General features: G+C 33.4%; 1 protein-coding gene across 6 annotated transcripts; it reads right to left on the reverse strand.

The window, feature by feature from the left end:
- Positions 1-7,920: 7,920 nt before the first annotated feature.
- On the reverse strand, positions 7,921-22,700 carry LOC108003900 (ubiquitin carboxyl-terminal hydrolase Usp2). 6 transcript variants are annotated; one of them, XM_017066468.3, is made up of 9 exons: positions 22,071-22,700; positions 17,439-17,806; positions 16,707-16,784; positions 12,544-13,990; positions 11,060-11,152; positions 10,358-10,453; positions 9,828-10,180; positions 9,395-9,720; positions 7,921-9,219 (listed from the first exon to the last, which is right to left on the reverse strand). In XM_017066468.3, exons 2-9 carry the CDS (start codon positions 17,735-17,737, stop codon positions 8,903-8,905), a joined length of 3,009 nt encoding a protein of 1,002 aa, XP_016921957.1. In that variant the 5' UTR covers positions 17,738-17,806; positions 22,071-22,700; the 3' UTR covers positions 7,921-8,902. The 6 variants fall into 6 exon arrangements, with proteins under 6 accessions (XP_016921957.1, XP_016921962.1, XP_016921959.1 ...); XM_017066473.3 differs by lacking the exon at positions 11,060-11,152; XM_017066470.3 differs by lacking the exon at positions 16,707-16,784 and having other exon boundaries at positions 22,071-22,680.
- Positions 22,701-22,738: the final 38 nt, after the last annotated feature.

The raw sequence follows: 22,738 nt of genomic DNA on the forward strand, positions 1-22,738 counted from the left end.
TACATAAAAAACAAATGTTCTTAAATATCATATTCAATTTTTAAATTTGATAATTATATTTAAAAATTTATGTCTTGGAGATATTTCTCAATTTATGAAAATATCATAATATTCATAATGTTTCATGATAGATTGATGTAAAAATGATATATTACTATTGGAAGATTTTACTTTCTTGGATACCGAACGGACCAGTCTCTTCTTTTACGGGGAGCTACTGCTGGATATGTGAGTTTGCCGGCTCTCCACACAGATATAAGTACACGCATACGTACACATAGTGCGTTCACACGAAAGCTTTAAAAGTGCAACGGACGATATCTCATGCTGCTGGCTGCATATATGTAGTGGGGGTGGTGGAGGCCGACATGGCGGACAGTTTTCTGGAACGTGCACCAGCTTGCTTCTACCAATTTTCTTCCTTCGACTGGTCTGCCTTTCAATCTTTACCTCCTTCCTTCCATCTTTCCATACTCCTTCGTCTTCCTCTTTTGTTTTTTTATTTCTTGAAAAGGGAAAAGCAGCGACTGAGATTGAAACATGAACATCTATTGGATTATATTTGTTTTTATCCGAATGTTATTAGCAACAAGATAAATAGTTGCTTATAAAAATCTTAATCAAATACCTTTGTGTAATATTTATGATATATAAAATGTAATATGTAATTCATTAAACTTTTTAGGTTAAGAGAAAAATTAATCGATGTGAATATCATAGACGAAGGATCATAAAGTGAATCCAAGAGAGCCGACCCTTTAGTATGTTAAATATTTGTCGTCACAGGCTTCATTACTCTCGAAAGGTTGATCAAGGGGCCGCAGAGAGGCAGCAGGAGTCAAGAAGCAGAAGAGCCAAGTGTCGGCGAAGGTGTGCAGGCCTAAACTTTAATTCATATGAGTGAATATCGCTCAATCAAGCCGAGAAGATTTCGTCGATTACGCTTTATTGCTTTCTTCTATCAACGTTCCATTTATTCTATATTTTATATCTATTTCAAACATCTCTGATTCAATTATAACATATTATCCCCAACATTTTATAAAAATTTAAAAATTTAGAATTTTTTATCAATCAATGATACCAGCTTCGTGCTACCAGCTTAATCATAAAATAGACTATCTATGTTATAGTTGCCATACAACATTATGTTTGATATTCATTAAGTGCAGGAACATGAATTCCCGCTAACGAGAGAATTTAAATAATTCCCAAGATTATAATATTCTTCCATTTCCCTCCTCTTCTGTTTCGACACTGTCACGAATATATAATCAAGTGAAATGAAAGAGTAAAGCGAGTCAGTATGTATCAGACAAAGACAAATAGTCTATATAAGAGAAAAAGAGAGAGAAACAAAAAGTCAGGGAGAAGGGGAGAGCGAGTGCAGTTCTCGCGATCCAGCGTGCGTTGCACTCCGCACGAAAAAACATCGTCCGGGCGGGTCGAGGAAAGAGGAGGTGGGTCTTCGTGCATCTTCGGTCCGCGTCGGAGCTTATATTGATCACGAGAGAGTGCACGATATTCGAGAATACATTATACGCGGACTCTAGCCTAGCCGGACTGCCTATAGTCACGCGGAGTATAGGCGACCAGGCCGCTGCACTCTACTTCCCCCTCTGACAACCCTTCCCCTACCCGCCAGCGACTTGATCCCCGCCCCTCTTGATTATCTATCTGTCTCTATCCAATGCACTTCTGTTTCTTATTCTTTTTCTTGTTTTAACTGAACCTCCAATCTAACGATGGACATTCGCTTCTTTCTCTATACCGAATTTTTGAACAATTTTTTATGATAAAAAATTTTGTTAAATTTTTAATTAAATTTAAACTTACAGTTTCGATTAGATATGGGATTGTAATTTTTTGGATTTGAAATTTTAGAATATTCATCGATAGTAATTTAAAATAAATAATAAATAAATGATAGGAAATGACATTTCGATTTTATCAGTATCAGATCTCATCCCTTCCTCTTCAACTTTTCCTCTTAAATATGTCTATTCACATATACAGAATTAGACTACTCGTTCTCTTTCTGTTTCATCTTTCATCTTCTTCTTCCTTTCTTTGCTTTCCTTCCCAATTCTCTTTGTCATGCTCCCTACAACTTGTATGTCTTTTATTGTTCTTTTTCTTTCCGTCGGCAACTACGTTCTCCAATCGTTATTTTTCTTGATTTCTCGATTGGTTTTTGTGCCATCCCCATTAATATTAATTTCGTGTCTTTTTGTTCTTGAATTTATAGTTAAAATACAGATCATCATTTCTTTAATTGCATAATTACTTCAAAATCATTGATAAACTCCATACGGACATACTCCATAAATAGTAAATCTTTCTCTATAAAATGTTATCGTATTATCAGCAGACTGGCTTTCATAGAATCTTCAGAGTGGAGCTATGGAGCAGACTCTCCTGAAGCGCGGGTATTAATCCAGAAGGTTCTTCGTAGCACCCCCCGGGAGTCTCCCCACTTGTAGAGGAGATGACGATGCCGATGGAGGGGATCTGAGTAGAAAGAGGAGAAAGAGGCGGGGTGCGGGTAGGGAACTGCTGGCGGATATGCACGGTAGGGGCAAGAGAGGACCTTGGCCTTTTCGCGGGGCAAAAATAAAACCTGTTGACACCGAAGCCCCGCGGACGCAAAGGAACCTCTCTGTCCCCTATCCTCAACCAGTTTTCAATATCCCTCTTAAATATTCGCGTGCTAATTCTTCTCAGACTACATAATTTTTGAATTTGATATGTAGGTTAAACATGTATAACATACATAAATTAGTAGTAGTTTTATGTATGTTAGCAAAAGTTCCAAGTTCTCTAAAAATAAAATGAGATATAAAGGACACGTTACATGAGATTAAATTGGAATGAAATGCATTTATATTTTGAATACCACCACAAATTTGTGCATTTTTAGAAGCAATTTCATCATAGCTCTCTGTACAAATATTCCATTTTTCATATTGGTCATCTCTTTTTCAGTTTTAACTTCCATGAATTTTTCTTTCAACACTTCAGTATCTACAGAATATAAGTATTTCCTTTAAATTTTATTTTTATTTATTTAGGTTTTAATAATCTTTTATTGCAAACAATTCCTCATATTTTGAAATTTTTTTTTTATTTAAAATTTTATAGCTATTATATATACCTTTTTATTTAATAAGATCTTTTGGGAAAATTTGCATTATTTAAAATGATACCAGTGTTACAAACAATAATATCGGTCGGATGTATCTGATCCTGATTATTTCCCTTCTATAGTAGCTACTCCGCTCTGCCGTTTGATTTCTGTGTGTTGCGTGTAAGTATACGATACTCGAGCATGCACCTTGCCATGACTAGACAAGCCAGAGACGACGAGAAACGGCCTCCGGTAACCTCAACCTAGCTATAAAGAAACGCCACCATCTCTATATGTATATTGTTCTACGTGAAAAAAAGCAATAATATCAATCTAAATATATTAAACTACCTATTGATGTTTCCTCTTTTTATTAAAAAATTTTGTTTGAAGTATGATGCAGAATTTAATTAAAATTAATCAATAATAATTAATTATTATAAATAAAAATAAAAATAAAAGTAATTTGTATATATAATATTACATATAAAATAAATAATTAATATCATTAAATTGTTTTTGTTATTAAATATTAAATATTATGAAAATATAATATTATTTTAATCTAAATTCAATTTATCAAAAATACAAATAAATCTTCATAAATACATGAAAGATACAAATAGTCAACAGAAAAAATAATATGAATATCTTTCCATAAAAATATATATGTATATCGAACATGAATCGGAAATGAGTTTATGCAGAAAAATATAATTCTTCTGCAAAGTTGAATGATTCCCAGTAAGAAAAAAGATTACGCACATCTGCGCAACCACAGTATATGTATAAGTATATGCACTGCGCAAGATATCAATACATAGCTTTGTGAATCTCTTTGAGTGATATAGAATAACTCAATGTTTCTTGATTATACAGATCAGAAACATAAAATGACATATCAATATATTTTTTTTATAATAATGCATTTCCCATAAATTTTTTCTATTTATAAATTTAAATGATGATTGAATTTAAATATAATAAATTAAAATATGATTTAAAAATTATAAAAAATAAAATTATTGATAAAAATGAGCAATTTTGATAAATAAAAAAGTTGAAAACAAAAGTTACATCAGAATATAATAATATAATATATCATCATCAATGAAATATCTAAAGAAAGAACAAGTCTAACAAGCCATATTAGAAAAATTCTCATTTAATTCATAACCAATGAAAATCCAGGTTGGGCTTCATGAAAAATTCTTAAAGGGAAAGGGTTACGCCTATCAACCTCAGAGAACCTTAGAATAGCTAGCCCAATGGAAGGGATTTTGAATGCATTTGCATCCGAGAATTGAGACATAGGTACATATGCTAAATAATGAAAGAAAACTAAAAAATAAGCTATCTATTTTTAATAATTGATCTTTCTTTCAAGAAAATTTGTAAAATTTCCTATAACAAAAAATTCGAACACAAATAAAAATGATAACAAAATGTTACCATATAGGAGTGTATGATAAAATGTTTTAAAAATAATAAAATATTTAACCATTGTTGATTCATTCCTGATTATAAATAGCTTTTACTCTATAAAAGTAGTTGAGAAAAAGAGAATATCCAAGACAAAAAGTAAGTGGAAAGAAGCACGGAAAAGAGGAACAAAAGGGAGAGAGAGAACCTTGGCCCACAGGCCTACTGCAGCGCTGCAGCTTGCTTGCAATGTGCCTCCACTGCTCTGCCATTCATGTAGGAAACACCCTAGTATTCGTTCGTCGTGGGGCTGGGCCAACAACCGCCGGAAAAATTTCTCTTTCGATGCACTGCAACGGCCCCGCCCCATGCGCCAAGGTATGGGGAAGAAAAGTTTGGAATAGATGGTGCAGGCTGGCCCTTGCAATGTCCGTCAGTTTTCTTGAGATGGAGATTCTATGAAAGATCGAAAATTACATTCTAGACTAATGTCAGGCTCGATTTATTTGAAAAAAAACAATAGGAATAAACAAATTACACGTAAAATTGTAATAATTTTTAAAAATTATTAATTATTAAATATCCATAATAAGATAATAATAAATAATAAGATATGAAATATAATTAATGATATAATTTTGATAAATTGAAAAAAATAATCATAAACTGATCAATGCTAGAATTTCTAGTTAGAATTATTAGTTATATTAAAATAATTATCACTTATTTTTCAATTAATTTATTATTTTTAAATATTTTATGCTTTTAAAAATTGTCACTTTTTTTAAATCTATTTTCAAGATGCAATATTTATGATACAATGTAAATAATCACATATGTATTTATTAATAATGAAACTGACCTAATGACTTCAGTCTTCTATGTTTCATTTATGTAATCTATAAATTCTTTTCGTTTCTTTAATTTCGTATGATTGAATAATTCGATAATATTATATTTGAACATTAATAATATAACTTGAACTTGTCCACCATCGTTTGCCATATTTGGATCGCTCGAGAATCGCAAGCAATGATAAATGGATCGATAAAAATCGATTTTCAGTTATACGAGTAACATGTTAATCGATACTCAGAAAAGCATTCTATTTATATCTACTTGGAAATAAGAATTTGTATCTTTTCAAATATCATTTTTAACTTAATGGCGATCTAACACTTTATTGTTAGAAAATATTTGAAATATTTTATTTTATTATATTATTTAATATAATAGAGATCAAAAAATAAATATTTTCGATTATTTTTACATACTCGAAATCTACCATGTAATTATATCTCGAAATTTAAAAAGTTCTTGTTAACTATCAATATAGTAATATCGATATCTGAATTACGATTCTTGGAGGGTGCTGCCACCAAGACAATTAATATTCAAACAGTGAAATTAATATTAAAAATTCATATTACAACATGTAAGTAAATTATATTTATTTAAGTAAATATCAATTTCTAATAAAATGAATTCACTTCCATTATTCTTCTTCGAATTGATTCGCATACTGAACTTGATCCCGTTGCTTTTCATTATTTATCAAGAACGTGTGCTAAAAATCAAACGGCAGGAAACAGCGGAAGTGCAAATTCTGATCTTTACCTCTATAGTGCAGTTAAAACAGGAACATTGTTGCATCCTATGGATCCGTATGTAGAAAATCCAATGACATAGGAAATAGCAGAGAAAAAAACATGATGAAGTAAGTATATATCCTATATCTATCACACACCGTTCGTTCGTACGTCAGGTCGCCGCTCCCTGAGAGATCACTGCCCTCACGCATACCCGGTGCCTTTTCTCGTTTCTTCGGCCAGTCGTCGTCGTGTCTCTCTGCCTCTACGACGGGGACCAGGGACGTACCGCCAAATCGACATACCCGTCACAAATATTCACATGAATTTTTATATAATTTATTTAGAACACTCTTCAATTTTAAGTTTATTTGTGAATGAAATAAACATTGTCTCAATCAAAGAATAAATAAAAAGAATCGTAACAGTTTTAACGAGGATGTATACAGAATTTTGAGGTAGGATTTTTCAATTGTTGTAGAAATATCAAAAATTCGAGTATGTATTTGAAATATATTTCTGTACTAACACGTATAGATTTAGACAGTCAATAATTTCTTGAATATCAGCCATTGCTCGCGAATACTTTGTTCTCATCACTACTGATCGTAAATTTCTTTTTCGAATCCAAATTTCGAGACAATCAGGCTATTTCAACAATCTAATGAACAATTTGCATCAGATGGATTAATATCACTCGCGAATAAGCAAGTTTTTTCGCAGGAATTCACGTAAAATAAAGAGCATGTAACTCAGAAATCCTTTTCAACGGAAGTTACACTATTTGTCCACGTATCGTCAAATTCACATACTCGAACCGTATCTCCTTCACGAATTCGAGGCACACAGACTGGCAGTCGATTGCAAAAAGCCCTTCTTTTCGCGACGGAAAGAACAAGGGATCTAGAAACCCTACCCCCCGGGGCACGTGTACATGTATATGGGCTGCATGTCCAGCGCATACCACAATTCACAGACATATATGTGCACGAAGGGGAAACTGACGAACACGAACCGGCAACGAGATGACGATTTCCACTATTTCGCCGGCACGCGTGGCAAACTTGTTTAGCAAGCGCAACATCGCCATCTGTATCGCGAATCTCGCATCACGATTGTCGCGAATTGACTGAGAAGCAAGATTCATTTCTGATAGATACTTTGCGCTTGCGCAATTATTGATTAAAAAATCACGAATTTATATCGTTTTTACGTTAAATAAAAAAGATAATGTTAGTCATATTTATAATGAAATTTATATTATTTAATAATAAATAATTTTACGTTGTTCAAAAAGAATATTTTATGATAAAAATTCATTTTAATTTTCCATTTCATTGATCTTTCCTACGAAATTTTTGAATAGTTAATAAGGATAAAAAGGACATTTTGATTGGAAGATTCATAATGTACAATAATTCATTTGTGATAACAATTTTTACAATGGAAATCGAATAATTGAGAAATTTTATATAATTTATTGATATCAATAAATTTGTTGAATTTTTTGAAGAGTTTATTTAATGAAGCTATATTAAGAATACGATTTTCAATTTTTAAAAATTCGTAAATTCCAAATATGATGAAATAATTTTTATAGATAAACAAATAGAAAAAAAACAACGTATAATTTTTAAGTATAACATTTTTTTAGACTTATTATTTTAAGATTTGTTTTTCCGATTGCCTGAATATGATCAATCTACTAACGTTGATCTTTCTCTTTTTTTTCTGTAGAGGTAAGAACGGAAACTATAATACGACACAAAAAAAACCATTTGATTTGTTCATTTTTTCCCTTAATCTTTGTTACTTTTTATTGGTATGTAATACGTATAATAATATATATTTATATATATTATATTCGTCCATATCGAATATATTAATATTTTATCAGTTTTTCTTTCCATAAATTAAATAAATAACTCTTGACTATGATATTATTAAACAAAATATTTTACAAAAGTAAATAGCTGTAGATTGCCAGGTGTTCAGTGAAGGAGTGAGGATAGATGTATTTTTTTTTACTATATCGTCTATTCAAAAGTAACTAGACATCCGAAGCGCTTTTTTTTATTCCGTATACGTGATCTTTGGCGAAGTCATGATTTTCTGTTCATATTACTTCAAATATCAAATATACTATATGTATTATGTATTATATTTTTTTATGTTAAACCTATCTGGCAAATCTCGTTTTCGAAACATGATTATTTATTTCATACAAAAAAAAGTAAAGAAACTATATAGAGAAAAATAGAGAAAAGTGTAAGAAAAAAAGTGATGAAAATTCAAAAAATGACAATTCCAGGATTCTGGTACGATGTTCTGCTTGTAACTTTAACTTCTGAAAATGTTTGCTCATATTAAGCATCTTATTAACTTTCAGAGGACTATTTATAATAAACCTCCGTATCGGAAAATGCACTAAAGTGTCTGGTTTCTAAAGAAGCCGAAGTAAAAATGACTGGACCACGATGAAATATATCTAACCACGAAGAAAAACAAAATTTTGGCTTTAATGGAACATGATTATCGCCAATAGTCACACAATACACACACGATCCGTTTTTTATACTCGATAAAAACGACCTCAACGTTCAATGTTTAGTCGCTTTTCAATACCACACGATAAAGTATAGTTTCACTTATTATTAATTTTTTCTTTTCTCTTTGTCGGTTTTCTTTTTTATACTATATGCTGGACTGAGGTATTGAGAGGCAAGATGGTCGTTTTTTTTCATACTCTAAGCATGGCGTAAGGTTACAAGTGAGAGCTGTGAGGCTGCTGCTCGTAGAACAGTACGTAGGCTTCGTTGGAAACGACCGATCGCGCTGGAACCGCGGACACCCGGCTATCGTTATACTCGTGCCATTCTGCCGAGTATGGATGCTTACAATATGCTGTGTAATGACCGGAGTGTGTTGTGCCCGAATGGTTCGCGACACCGTATAAATTGTACGTACAACCCGGAACTCTAGGCGCAGCAAAGGCACTGAGATCCAAACCTGTCAATGGAAAATCTACCATCACATTTAGCTTGCTGCGGAATCGTTCCATTGGTGAGAAACGTTTTAAGTCTGTAATGTATTTCATTAAGGAAATAATGAAAAAAATAATACAATCTTATTTTCGGATATTAAAAAAAATATTAAAAAGACTTGAATTAACTATTACAACGTAATAGTAAATCAAATTGAATGAACTCATTGTATTTTCCGTTTAACCTCGATTTAAATTATAGAAAAAGGATACGAATAACAAGAATTTTCGGGAACTTTTGTATGCTGAAACTTTTCGTGCACTTTCTCCTCATCTGACACTTGGAGCAAGTCGGTTTTTCATCACCATCGAGCACCTCTTCTCGCGTGAAATGCTCCAAACATTGGCTCAACTTCACTGTACCACTTCTAGCCGGTATTGGCAAACTGAGATCCCAGAAAGGATCTAACGTGACTGACACATGGTCACAAGAAGTGCAATGTAACGACGAACGTAATTGACCCACGAAAACGTCCACTATCATACTATCTTCACTACGTAAGTAGCGTTTCCAGCTTTCTACTGCCTTCTGACTATCTCTATTTATAGAAGGAAATAAAAGTTAGCGCATAACAGAAATCTTAATTAATTGCCAAATTTCTTTCTTACGTGTTCTCCTCATAGATGAGATTTAAAATTCACTTACGTGTACATTTCAGGAATATCCGTGTGTATCGGTTGTGGTTTTATCGTCACCCTATTCACATCCTCGTGTAATCCTTCTAATAGGTACCTAAGAAACTCTTGAGCATCCTGTTGACTATATCCCATAAAACGTGGTGCGAATCTTTGTATTTGAGATTTGAGCGCCGTCGTATTAACCACGAGATCACCACCCACTTCCCATAATTCATGTATCACCTGACTAAACGCTTTGATCAATGCTCCTTTCATACTGCTTGTGCTAGTGTTTATATCAGCGAGGTACTGTTCGTTCAGCAGATATTCCAATAACGGTCTCGTATTGCTCAAACATTGGATCACACTGTTCATAAAACACTGCAAAATAAAAATATCAAATAAAAAACTTGTTCTTTTATAATTATCGTTAATTGAAGATATATATAGCTGTAAAAATTTACAAAAAAAATTTATCAAAAAAATAAGAATCAATTTCAATTTTTGATATTCTTAATTTACTCATAAATTTTATATATATATAATCCATATACTTACTGTATTCCCGATATTTCGTAATCCGTTTAGTCCACATCGCTCATCGCGATGCGCCTGTAATCGATTACGAGCCGATTTATTCGTAGGGCTTCCTTCCTGTAAGATAGAAATCAATGTTATTTTTTTTTCTAATCTAATCTTATTTTTGTAGGATTCTACAGAAGACTTTACAGAAGACAAAAACCGTCAAATATCGTCGCGTACGCTGTTCTAAGCACGGCTAGTTATATTTCTTTAGTGGTGGCGGTGTCTAGCTTGCGGTACAAGAGCATGTCATATGAATACATGTACACGTACGTACACACACACACACACATATATATAGACACACACGATACACGCATACATGTAAACACACCCACACATATACCACGAAGTCGATATAACCTTAGGAATACGTGCTATGCAGAAAAATCGATTAGCTTTAGACAGATTATATAGATTAGTAATATGTATCATTGGTTTTAAAAGATAAGAAATTCCACACAGTACGTACATTTTTTTGATGTGATTTAATCTCAGCGTATGGTTTGTTCCAAATGTATGTCCAATATAATATATTCAGAAAAGGAAAGACAGCGTAAATATCTAACAGGTTGAATAACCGTGAAAAAACAGTGCACAACGACATCGATATCATTGCCCGGAACTAAGTGTATTCTTTTTATCTCTTTCTTTATTTTATTTTCCATGGATACTCACCTTTAAACAAATGGCTGGAGGCTGGAGAGTAGCGCGCGTGGTCACTATGGAATTGCCGAACTGTATTGTATACACACCGGAAGAGACATGTTTCTGGGTCGTCAGAGGAGCCGCAACACCCAGCAGGAACGCGTACACGAACAGCAAAATAATTATTACCCACACGCACCACAACCCCCAGCCTATCAATTGGATATAAGCCAGTTTACACGTTATAACTCGACTGCATGACGCATTTCAAGAAGCGCCAGTTCCTGCGTATCAAGTAATTTATACTCAATTTTTCTTTTTCATCTTCATGTTCGTTTACATCAACTACATTGCGAGATATATTTAACGAACAAATGGTTGTCATATTGTTAGGAATATTTTTAAATTTACTGAAAACAGAGATTCAAAAACGGCACGAAAATCAAATGATCACAGCGCAAAAATCGAAGTAGAACTTTCTTTAATGCGAATTTCTTCGTATATATTCAAAGATATCCTATTTAGACAGTTTTCTCTCACTTCATGGCCGTACAGAACTGGCACACTATTCGTTGTCATTGAGCATAGAGATGGCTCGTGTCGTGAAGAAATGCATATCGCTCACTGACATTCTCCACGCAGAAATGGTAGCTTCTAGCAGCGGATGAACCAAGATAAACTTGTACTATGTGTATATACGCATAAGTACTCCGAACACAGAACACCCGTTATTACTAGGTACCGTTATGTTATGAGACATCCGTTGATCGCCGGTTTACTCTCTCTTTTTCTCTCTCTTTCCCCTTCCCGGAGAGCTCCGATCTATTAATAAAAGCCAGCTCTCGCGACTAACCATCGAACAGAGTTGTGTGTGCTCGAAGAAAAACATGAACGCGTTTCGTAACACGTATACTAAACGAGCAATGAAAGTACATACATAAGCTAACGTTTCAACGTAACGTTGTCCCTCCTTTTCCATTTACCACCACTATTATGTACTTTGTATGTGTGTGTGAGGGAGTGAGCGAGCGAGAGAGTATGAGTGTGTGTATGTGTGTACATACATATCACTAAAGTGTCGTTACGAGCCACTGAACTCTCTATAAGTCGAAAAAATGGCGAGTCATGAAATACAGTGATGCGTCATAAGCACGCACACATAAATATACATTGAAAAGATGGCGATACGTTTTTGGCCGCGTTTAGTATTACTATTTGCCACTGAATGACAGATATTTTTTAATAATAGAACATCAGAATGAAATAAAAGATTTAAAATAGAAAAAGAGCTGTTGAAAAATGGAAAAATAAGTGTATAAGATACTCATAAAAAAAAAAAAAAATTGCAAAACTCGATTGAAATTTAGTGCACTAGGATATATATTGTGCAAACTCTGTACCCTTTCTTAGAACACACGTTTATCGATGATTCTGACAAATAAAAGTTTTATATGAGAAGAGACTATGATGTCCAACCACTGAATAATTAACGAAAATTACTTAGGAACACTCACAAACTGATCGGCGACCCCGCGATAGAGATTTTGGTGAGCCGTGGACGGTGCAGTGGGTGACGAGGAAGTCAGATTACTGGCAGTGTTTGTCCCCGTGAAGTGACCATCCGGTCTCCTGGATGTAGAAGGCACGGATGGGTCGTCCCCATAAGTACCGGACGGTCTTCCCGCCACGCCGTTTTGCAAGATGGGCGGCGTAATGCCGCCTACGAACCCGGTCTGATCGATATCGTACGAAGTAGACGCGGTCCGTTGCTCCTCACCGTGTTCAAGACTCTCTGGATCCCCGGTACGACCACCACGGAGGAACGCAATCGCGTCGATAGAGATGGCAGCGTCGTTGATCCCGTGTATTACCTCACCACGGCTTCCAGCCTCGTCCCTGATCTCAACGTCTTCCTCTTTTTCTTCAACACCTCGGATAATCTTCTGAGCGTTGTTGTTAATCAGCAGTTCGCCGTTACTCGGATTAGTGGCTAGGTTAGTGAGCAAGTCGAGCTTAACACCGATCAAACCAGCACCGCCAGCACCGCCACCGGGAATAGACGACAAGAGGTTACGCTTAGCTGGTGAAACCTCGTCGATCCGATGGGCAGCACCGCGTTGCTGCTGCTGTTGGCGATGATGCCGGTTGTTCAGCTTGTTGTCTTCGTCGTCCTCGTCGTCATCGTCCTTGTCATCGCTGTCGCGGTCGTGGTCGCGGTCTCGGTCGCGGTTGTTATTGTTTAACCCATATCGAGCGGAATCACAGGTGTCCTCGGCACCACTGCTGTTATTCCCATTATTGCCGTTGTTGTTGTGTTGATCGTCGTCGGTGTTGTTATCGTCCTCGTCATCGTTGTTGTCATCGTCATCGTCGTCGTCCTCGTCTAGGTCGCGGATCGTGCCGCGCTCGTTAATCGTTACCTCGCCAGGCGACGCGGCACTGTCCGCGCGTGCATGCCCGCTGTTGAGCACCGTGCTGCTGGACAGTGGCCTTCTCTTCGACCTGGACCAGAGTGCACCACCAACGGCGCAGGAAGATGACGAGGAGGACGAGGAGAGCGACGACTCCGGACGATGATCTCTGCCGGTGCGTTCGACGGCTATATCACGATCGTCACCACCGAACAACTCCGTCAACGACGAACCGGTCGAATGATGCTTCCACTGATGATGATGGTGATGATGATGATGGATCCCACTAGTGCTGCCAGTGGTGCTGGTCGTTTGACGGATATTCGGTATATAACCAGATGGCGAATACCTGATCAAATCCGCCGTTATTTCTAGTCTAGACGAGGATTCTGGGATCCCTCTATCTCGGGACGAACTGCCGGCAGAGATGCTCGATGAGGACGACGACGTAGACAAGCCGAATCTAGTGCCACTGGTTCCGTTTGTCGTCACATTCGTGGCTGTACCACTACCGCTACCCGTACTGCTGTATGCCGACGACGAAACTGACCTGCAAACGTTCAGTCAATGTGAATATTGCGAACATCCTTTTCATTTGGCTGGGCCCGCGGCCAAGGACTACCCTCTCTTTCTTCGAATTACGTAATCACCGGCCAACAACGGGAAACACGTTCATAAACACACGCACGCACAAATCAGACTAAATGAATAAGCAATCTCTTTTTATGTGTGCGTTAGTAATAATTAATAATAAAATAAATTAACAAGCAAATTTTATTGATCATTAACACGAATTTCTTTTTAATTAAGAAAATTTACTTTTATATTTCTACGACTAGTATATTTCTGAAGAATATACTCCTCTTCTAAGATCAAATAATCCTCGGTATTCGTACAAATGTTAACAGAAGGATGCAAAATCGTTTCAAGAACAAGAACTGTTGTTTTTCAACAAATCTCAAGAATAGGAAGATTAAGAAAATATAAAATGATCCATGAGTACAAAAATAATTCTCTCGATGGAAAAGAGGAAAAGAAATCGATATATGAACGGATAGGTCGATGTCGCTGGCCTACATGCTGACCAGATCTTCTTCGAGGTTTGGAGGTTACTAAATCAGATACGTGGCACCGTTCGTGGATTTGGAAATAGTGTCGCACTAGATATTTAAAATATACACGCATCTTTCGCGCGCGCGACACGTGCGCTAGATATCCGATTGCGGTAAAATGAGACGAGATGTCGAAGAGAAAGTAAATGTCTTTTCTCTTTGTCTCGCCACACGTTGCACCAGAAGACAATTCGAAGCGAGGTCAAGGTCTTCCACCACGCTTCCATCGTGTCAATCGCGATCAACCTGTACGATGTGTATTTATATTCACGCGATTGTTTATCTCCTTGTTTCGTGTCATGTGGGGATTGCCCTAGCTTCTACATTTTTATATCGATTAGTTAAACAATTTGAAAATTTTGTACAAATATGTATGTACGCATTTATCCGTAATAGATTTTTTTCTTCTCTAGATAAATCTTTTCTTCCCGCTAATTTCTTATGCGTGATGCTTGATAATTAATAATAATAATATAATAATAATGTGAGATGATCAGATATATTATATTCCATTAACCAATTTGGTGATATTATGTGTTAGCAGATAAAACTTTGAAAATAGAAATTAAAAAAAGAACTATGTTCGATTTTAAGAATTTTTTAATCGCTCCTAAATCAATCTAAATCAATAAAAGATAATAAGTAATTATTCGCATTTTATGTGTTTTTCAGTTACAATGTGATTAACAAATCTGAGGATCTCTAATTATACACATTTAATGTTACATTAAAAAAAAAACGGATAAATTTTTAATTCAAAGGACAAACAAAATACATATTATCTTGCATCAGGGGCAAGTGGACAGACAAGATCCTGTGGAATTATATAACTAGTTCTGAGACTGCCAATGCAAGTTTGTACCTATTTACCATCGACCTCGACCTTTGCCGTCAGCTCGACCATACCATAGAAATGGGGACTTATGTACCGCACCTCCCTAATTGGATCATTGTGACACGGACAAAAGTAATTGACGCATTGTAAAAGGTGTTGTCGGAATACCTGTTGCCCACTATACATGATATGTTTATAATATGCATCCCATAACTATTTTATCCAAAGTTTATTCTAGTCATATTCTACGCAACAGAAAAACGTAATTGGCACGAAAGTAGATAGAAAGGAAGAGAAGATCGAGGGAATTTCACCATCGTCTCGAATAATTACATACTCTTTGAGCAACAAGAATTGATGTTGCTTTAAACGCTCTGCCGACAACGCAATATAATTAGCACTCTCAGCTTAGAATCGTCACCAGATTCTTTTTTCCTAACATTTGAAAATTTTCACTCTAAATGTGGCTATTAGTCATGCAAGTCAAGCAGTAAGGGTGTAAATAATATTTGCATTTAATTTTAGTTAAAATATAACAAATATATACAAAAAGTTATGATGCAGAAATAAAACAGATCAATTTAAAATTTTGATTTAAATACATATCTACACGTCTACATTTTTTTTAGAAATATAAATAAAAAGGAACAATTTATGTTACTTTTGCATTATTTTATATAGATATATTAATATGTTATATAAAAATAGAATCTTTATGATATAGCAAGGTCATAAGATTGCGCGTTCTATATAACCAAATGAGCAATTGCACAAAAATTTTTAAATTTCATTCAACATTTTCGATTGTGATTAAGCATTTATATTATTGATCGTGCAATATTGAAAATAAATAACAGAAAAATAAATAGAAATTATTAGTGATAGATATCAATAAATCGATCAATTATTAAAAATTATATATACGTGTCTCAACGTTTCAGAAAATAAATTAATAAAAACTTAGAGAAAATAAAGATCCAAATCTTTAATTAATTAAAGTTATAATTTAAAACCTTAAGATATAAAAATATTGTAAAATTTAAAATACACGAAAGAAAACTTATACAAAATTATTTAATTTAGGATTCCTCGATTTAGGATCATTCTCGTTACATTACGATACTAGCACAAAAATAAATTTCAAAAAAGCAAGTCGGCAGAGCGTTAAACCAGAGAGAGATAATTATTTGATCAAATTGTAACTGGAAATGGGAGAAATCAAGGAAATATGTATAAAATCGATAAAAACTTATCGAGGCCTTGATCTTGTAGCTACTGATCCCGACTGCCTTATACCCCTGTTTATGGGGATTGCTCACCTTGTGGGTGAGCAGCGAGACCGGTTGTATTCCGATAAGTAACTCCTTCGGATGCTCGTACCCGTCGATGAGTAGAAACTGTAGGGCCGATCGAGTATCAACCATTTAATTAACAATTCTTTTATCTCGTATATTGTCAGGAAATTCAGGATCGGCAGCACGTAATTATGGCAATTATTTAATTTTAATTTTCATGCGATATCAAATGTACATAAAAATGCCGTTGGTGTAATCAATCGCTTTCTTAAAATCATTCAAGAAATCATAAAAGAAAACAATCTTAATGATCCAAAGAGACAAAATAATTGAGAAGAAGAATAATTGAGGGAAGTACATTCGTCCATGAACGGAGTATCGACGGTAATAAAATGTCTTCTTCTTTAACTAACTTTCCTCTTTATTAGACTTCTTTCAATTTTCATCTTTTCAGTATCAAAATTCCACATGTTCACCGAAAGAACCAACCCTTTGCGCACGTATCTTTAACATAGGACAAATACAATTAATATACTTTCAACCAATAAATCAGATAATAATAAAACATCAGAAAATATTTGAAGCGCGTGTCATTATTTAAAATTAATAGTCAACAAAGGGTTAGACATCTTTGTTCCTAAATTCCAACCAAACTGCACGTGATTGCCGATCCCTGGAATCCATTAACAGAATCCTGAACAGGGGGAACACACATGGAGAAGAAAGAATTTGTCCAAAAGAGGATAAGAAACTCACCTGCCTGATGGGCAGTAGGATCGCCTGTACTCGGTCGTATAGTTCGAACGAAAGCCCGAGCTGCCCGACGACGATGATGTCGACGACGATGTCGAGTAGAAATTTGTTGGTCGATCTAAGATCGACGAGGAAGCAGTAGATCTGTAGGTGTTCAGCTTCGAGGTGGAGGTGCCAATAGCGGAACTGTTGTTGCCGCTGTTATTGCTGGAACATCGTCTGCTAGGAGAATGCGGTGCCATTGGACTGGTGCTGTACGAAACTGCTACGGCGCCCGCCTGGCCCCCACGGTGATACGACATTGCACCCGGGTCACCAGTCTCACAATCTCTCTCTTTTTCTCTCTTTCTTTCTTCTATAGAAACCCCTTCCTGAATTCCAACACAATGTAAGAGAGATTGGTCAGTGTATCGACTGAGATAATTTTTAAAGAATTTTCTAAAATGCTGATATAGTCTACGTAAGATATTCCGAATGTGCGTCTGAGCTTTCCCGAGAAGAATTTAAACCTGTTTGCATGATTCTAATGCTATTGTTAGGACGTTTTTTTCTTACCAAAGATAATGTAGTTACCGATTGATGATTACTCGAGTTTGAGGAGGATTTAAGAGAGAAGCACTTGATAAATATAAATTCTGCGTAACCAACTTAAACATGATAATAAATATTGAATAATTTGAAATACTTAAGAGATGAATTAAATTTACTATTGATTTCTATCAAGATCGATTGCTAAATTTGTAAATAGATTTTGTTATTGAATACGAAGAAACTGGTGTAGCTTCATAATCATAAAATGTCAGCCACTTGAGAATATTAGGCAAGAAGACTTTTGAAAGAATTAAGCAATAAAAATATCTCTCGAAATACAACAAACTTGAATCTACAATGTGATTTGTATAACAATAATCTGATTCAAAAAATCTAAATAAAAAAGTCCGAAAATAAAATTATCGGACTTTTTCCATTTTCAAAATTCAATACACTTTAATTTTCATATCTAACTTCAAAGATATGAATTAAAATAATCCTATAATTCAAATAATACATATTACATCAAATAATAATATAATTACATCAAAAATTAAATCGATAAGCATTCTATTCTTTTCAAAAGAACAAAGGAAACATACTGATTTTCAGCTTCTACGCCAACCTTGCATTTTGTGCGAGCTACTTCACTTTGTCCCTTTTTTTTTCTCTATAGAAGAATCTATCTTACAAAAAAATAACGAATCTTCATGTGACGTTGGAAACGGAAACCGCATTGCGTTATGCGATCAACCGAATATCGATCCGCTTAGTCTTCGTGTAGAATAAATTACAAAGGGAAGAAGGAATATTACCGTCGATACTCCAACTGTCAAATTCCGCAAAGAAGAATGAGAATACAAAATGAAGAAATGCCAGAGGTTACTGGGTCGTGCTAAAAAAAGCAGACTGACCTTGAGCTGATAAAAAAAAAAAAAAAAGAAGAAGAAGAAGAAAGGTTAACTACACGTTCTGCTTTGAACGAGTATTATTGTTTTAACTATTATACACTGACCAAGTTAATTCGTAAAAAATCTAATAAATTATTAGCACATAATAGTGCAAAATCATATAAAAATAACACAATTATAAATATTATATATTTTTTAATTATTTAATGTTTTATTTTTATGTTATAGCAATATAATATTGTTAATTTCTTTTCTTTTAATTTCTTTAGAAATCGATTTTTTTTAAATCTATATTAATTATATTTATGTAAATTTTAAATAAAAAATTTGAATAAAAAATAAAATTAAAAACTTAACTATGCAGGAAATTTAAATGGAAAATGAAACAATATCATTATATCATATCATACAAATATATAATAATTGATGAATTTATTAATCAATTAACAAAAATAAATTCCGATGATGCTAAATTTAATCGAAATATTATGGTTAGCAATTTTTTTTTAAATGATTAAAAGAATAAATGATATTTGTTAAAAAAATTTATAAAAAAACAGGTTGCAATTTGATATTGTATATCTTATCTCATTATAAAATAACAGTTTAAAAATTAAGAAAAGGAAACTACATTACCATCACAAGTTAAGTAATTTTATTACTATTTTAAATATATTACTTAAAATGTATAGGATTTTTTATTACAATAATTAATTGAATTAATTATAATTTTATTTTTAAAATTAATGGTGGCACAAAAATCGCGCGTGCATCGTTCAGGAAAAGAATCCAAATCTTTGCCAAATATCTAACATCAAGAAAGCAGTCACATTTTTTCCTCGGTTTTGGCAAGTATCCCAGTTTTCACCGGAATACATCAGACGCGCAAAACCAATATGAGAAACGTCTTAAATTTCCTTGAAGTATAACAAGTAAAATTATTTACTTTCTGTTAAATCCTCCTATTAAATCATGGAACGTGTTTATAATATTTTTAATATATATATATATATATATATATATATATATATATATATATATATATACGATAAATAGTTAAATGACAAATTTATTTTTATTTTTTAGAAAATCAAAAATAAAATGAAAAAAAAAAAATTTTTGCGTATATAAACTATTTTGTGGAAAAATTATAGTAAAGATATTATACGGGTCATCTTTTACGTTTTGCAAAGTCAATAACGCAGTTACATAATCACATAAAGAGCACAATTGGAAATTATGTAACTAATCTTATGATACGAACACGCTAGTAAATTCGCGAAGCATATGATTTTATTAATTATATTCAATATCTTCAAATATCCTTTACAAATTTTTAAAAATTTTTACAAGAGAAACATATTTCTTCAAAATAATTAAGATTGATTAAAATTGATTTATATTTTTACTTCATAAATTATTATTTGTTAATTACATATTTGTTAATTAAATATTTATGATATAGAATTTACAATAATAATTTTAAATAATTTAAATTTAATTCGAAACGCAGATGACAGAATAAAATAGTTTTTGCATTTTCGATCAATGGATCACGCCTATTACATCATGGGAATCAGTACACGTGGATCCCTGGCAGAGCAGATTATACGTTTACGCAACGAAAACGCGGCGAAACATGTCTCTTAGCATTTTTAGCATTCAAATTATACGATGATAATATCATGCATTTATAAGTAGTGTACAATAACACTATATTAATACTTTTTATTTTTTTTTTCTTTCCCATTTAAATTATAAATATAAAGAAAGAGTAAATAAAAGGCAAAAAAACAGGTTTCTATTATTCTATTATAGAGAAAAAAAGATCAAAATATATTATTTTAGAATAATGAATTATCTTAAATCATCTTGTAATGAAAAAAAATATATTAAGAATCAAATATGATTGTGCCTCTTCTAAAATTCATGGTATACAAGATCAAGGAAATATATGGAAACATCAAAATAGACATATAATCAGACACTTGCACGTGGTGATGCTTTTGTGTACGTCTGTACTTATAACATGATTAATAAGACCGATAGAATTCTCTTATGGTTTGTAGTTACATATACATACATACATACATACATACATACATACATACATATATATATATATATTTATATATATATTATATACTATTCGTTGTATTTATGAATGTAACGTATTGCATTACATAAGATATACGACATATATATATTCAGTACGGAAGGAATGACGTTTCTTCCATATAAGAGAAAAAAATCGTCCGATAAAAATCGATCATGTAATCGAACTTTATAGTTTTCCATAAAGAGAAAAAGAAAAACAAAAGAGAAAGAAAAGAAATAATATAAGAAATAAGAATATCATTTGTTTATTATTTAAATATGGGAATATAAAATGGAAATCGCCATTTTGCATTTCTTCTTGAAATTCTCCGATTTTTTCGTATATCGATATTCATATATATTGTCATGTTATCATTCATATGAATTAAATATAAAAAATTAATAAACAATAAAAGAAGTAAATTTATATATAAATAAATACAAGGTTCATTAATAAAAGATTTGTAATTAAACTATTATATAGCGTTGAATCACATACAAAAAATATAATTGTATATTTTCTTTTTATCATATTTAATTCTTTTTTAACTCAATTTTTTAAAAATATTTAATTTTTTAAATATTTTGATAATCAATGTATGAATTTTAAAAATTAAAAATTAAAATTCCTCGATAGAATTCAAAGTATGTAATTTGAAAATTTTATCATAATTCAATATAAATAAATTATTAATTCTTTCATTATATACCACATTTCTATTCATTTTCTTTTTTTTTTTTTTTTTGGAAAATATTTATAATAATTTTGTCTCAAGATAATATTACCGAAAATATGCAGAAACATTTTTGGATACTACTTTGAATATTTTTATCGAGCTGTTTCGATTTGTAACCTAATCCCGTATTCATGAGACCAAAATGTGAGAAAGTGAGAAAGAGATGGTAAACTGGTCACAGAAAAGAAGGAAAAGAAAGGAGATAGACGTATGAGAGAAAAACGACAAGAAAAAAAAAAGAGAAAGACACGTTTGAACAGTCTGGCATTTCTCATGTTCCAAAGTTAAAATCCACGATAAGTATATATAATCATATTTCATATATTTGAATCATTCAATAAAAAATAAAAAATACTCACGGCTTGATGCCTCTATATAAGTAGGTTTTCACTCGATTAATTCGTCCAAAGTGTACGTATAAATGATTTCACTAGGAAATGTCAGTGTTATGAACACTTTCGTGTTTCTTCGATCATGTCGTCGTGTACGCGAAAAATTTAGCTTACGTTTCTTGGTCGATTTTACGGAGATAAAAAGAGGAGAGGCGATGCGTCGCGATGCTTGTAAGCACGGGCCATCCCTCAGAACTGTCGATGACGTCACCGTAACGAATACTTGAAACTTTTGATGTGTCTGAGCTAAGGAATTAATCGTATGACGCTCGAACAGCTTCGAGACACGATCGATTTACAACACGGTTTATGTCGATCACGTCACGATGGTTCTTACTGGATAAATCTCTAACATGATTCAGAACGACAGTTTCGCCGCCTCGGAGCTCTAGCTCGAGTTATTTACCTTTCTTTCAACACTTTCCTCTCGTGGCTTATCAAACACTTGCGACACCACGAGATTATCACTACTGAATCGTTAACACAACGTGTGTGCAAACAATATGGCGATTACAAGGCTACCGATTTCCGCGTTGACAGTCATCGCTTTCGCGACTACCGCATTCTGCGCTAGCGCAGAAGAAAATGCCGTTTTGTTTGCTAGGGAGGAATTTTGATATCAGTGCTGCCACGGC

Source organism: Apis cerana, linkage group LG8 (genome assembly GCF_029169275.1).
Source record: "Apis cerana isolate GH-2021 linkage group LG8, AcerK_1.0, whole genome shotgun sequence".
Lineage (NCBI taxonomy): Eukaryota > Metazoa > Arthropoda > Insecta > Hymenoptera > Apidae > Apis > Apis cerana.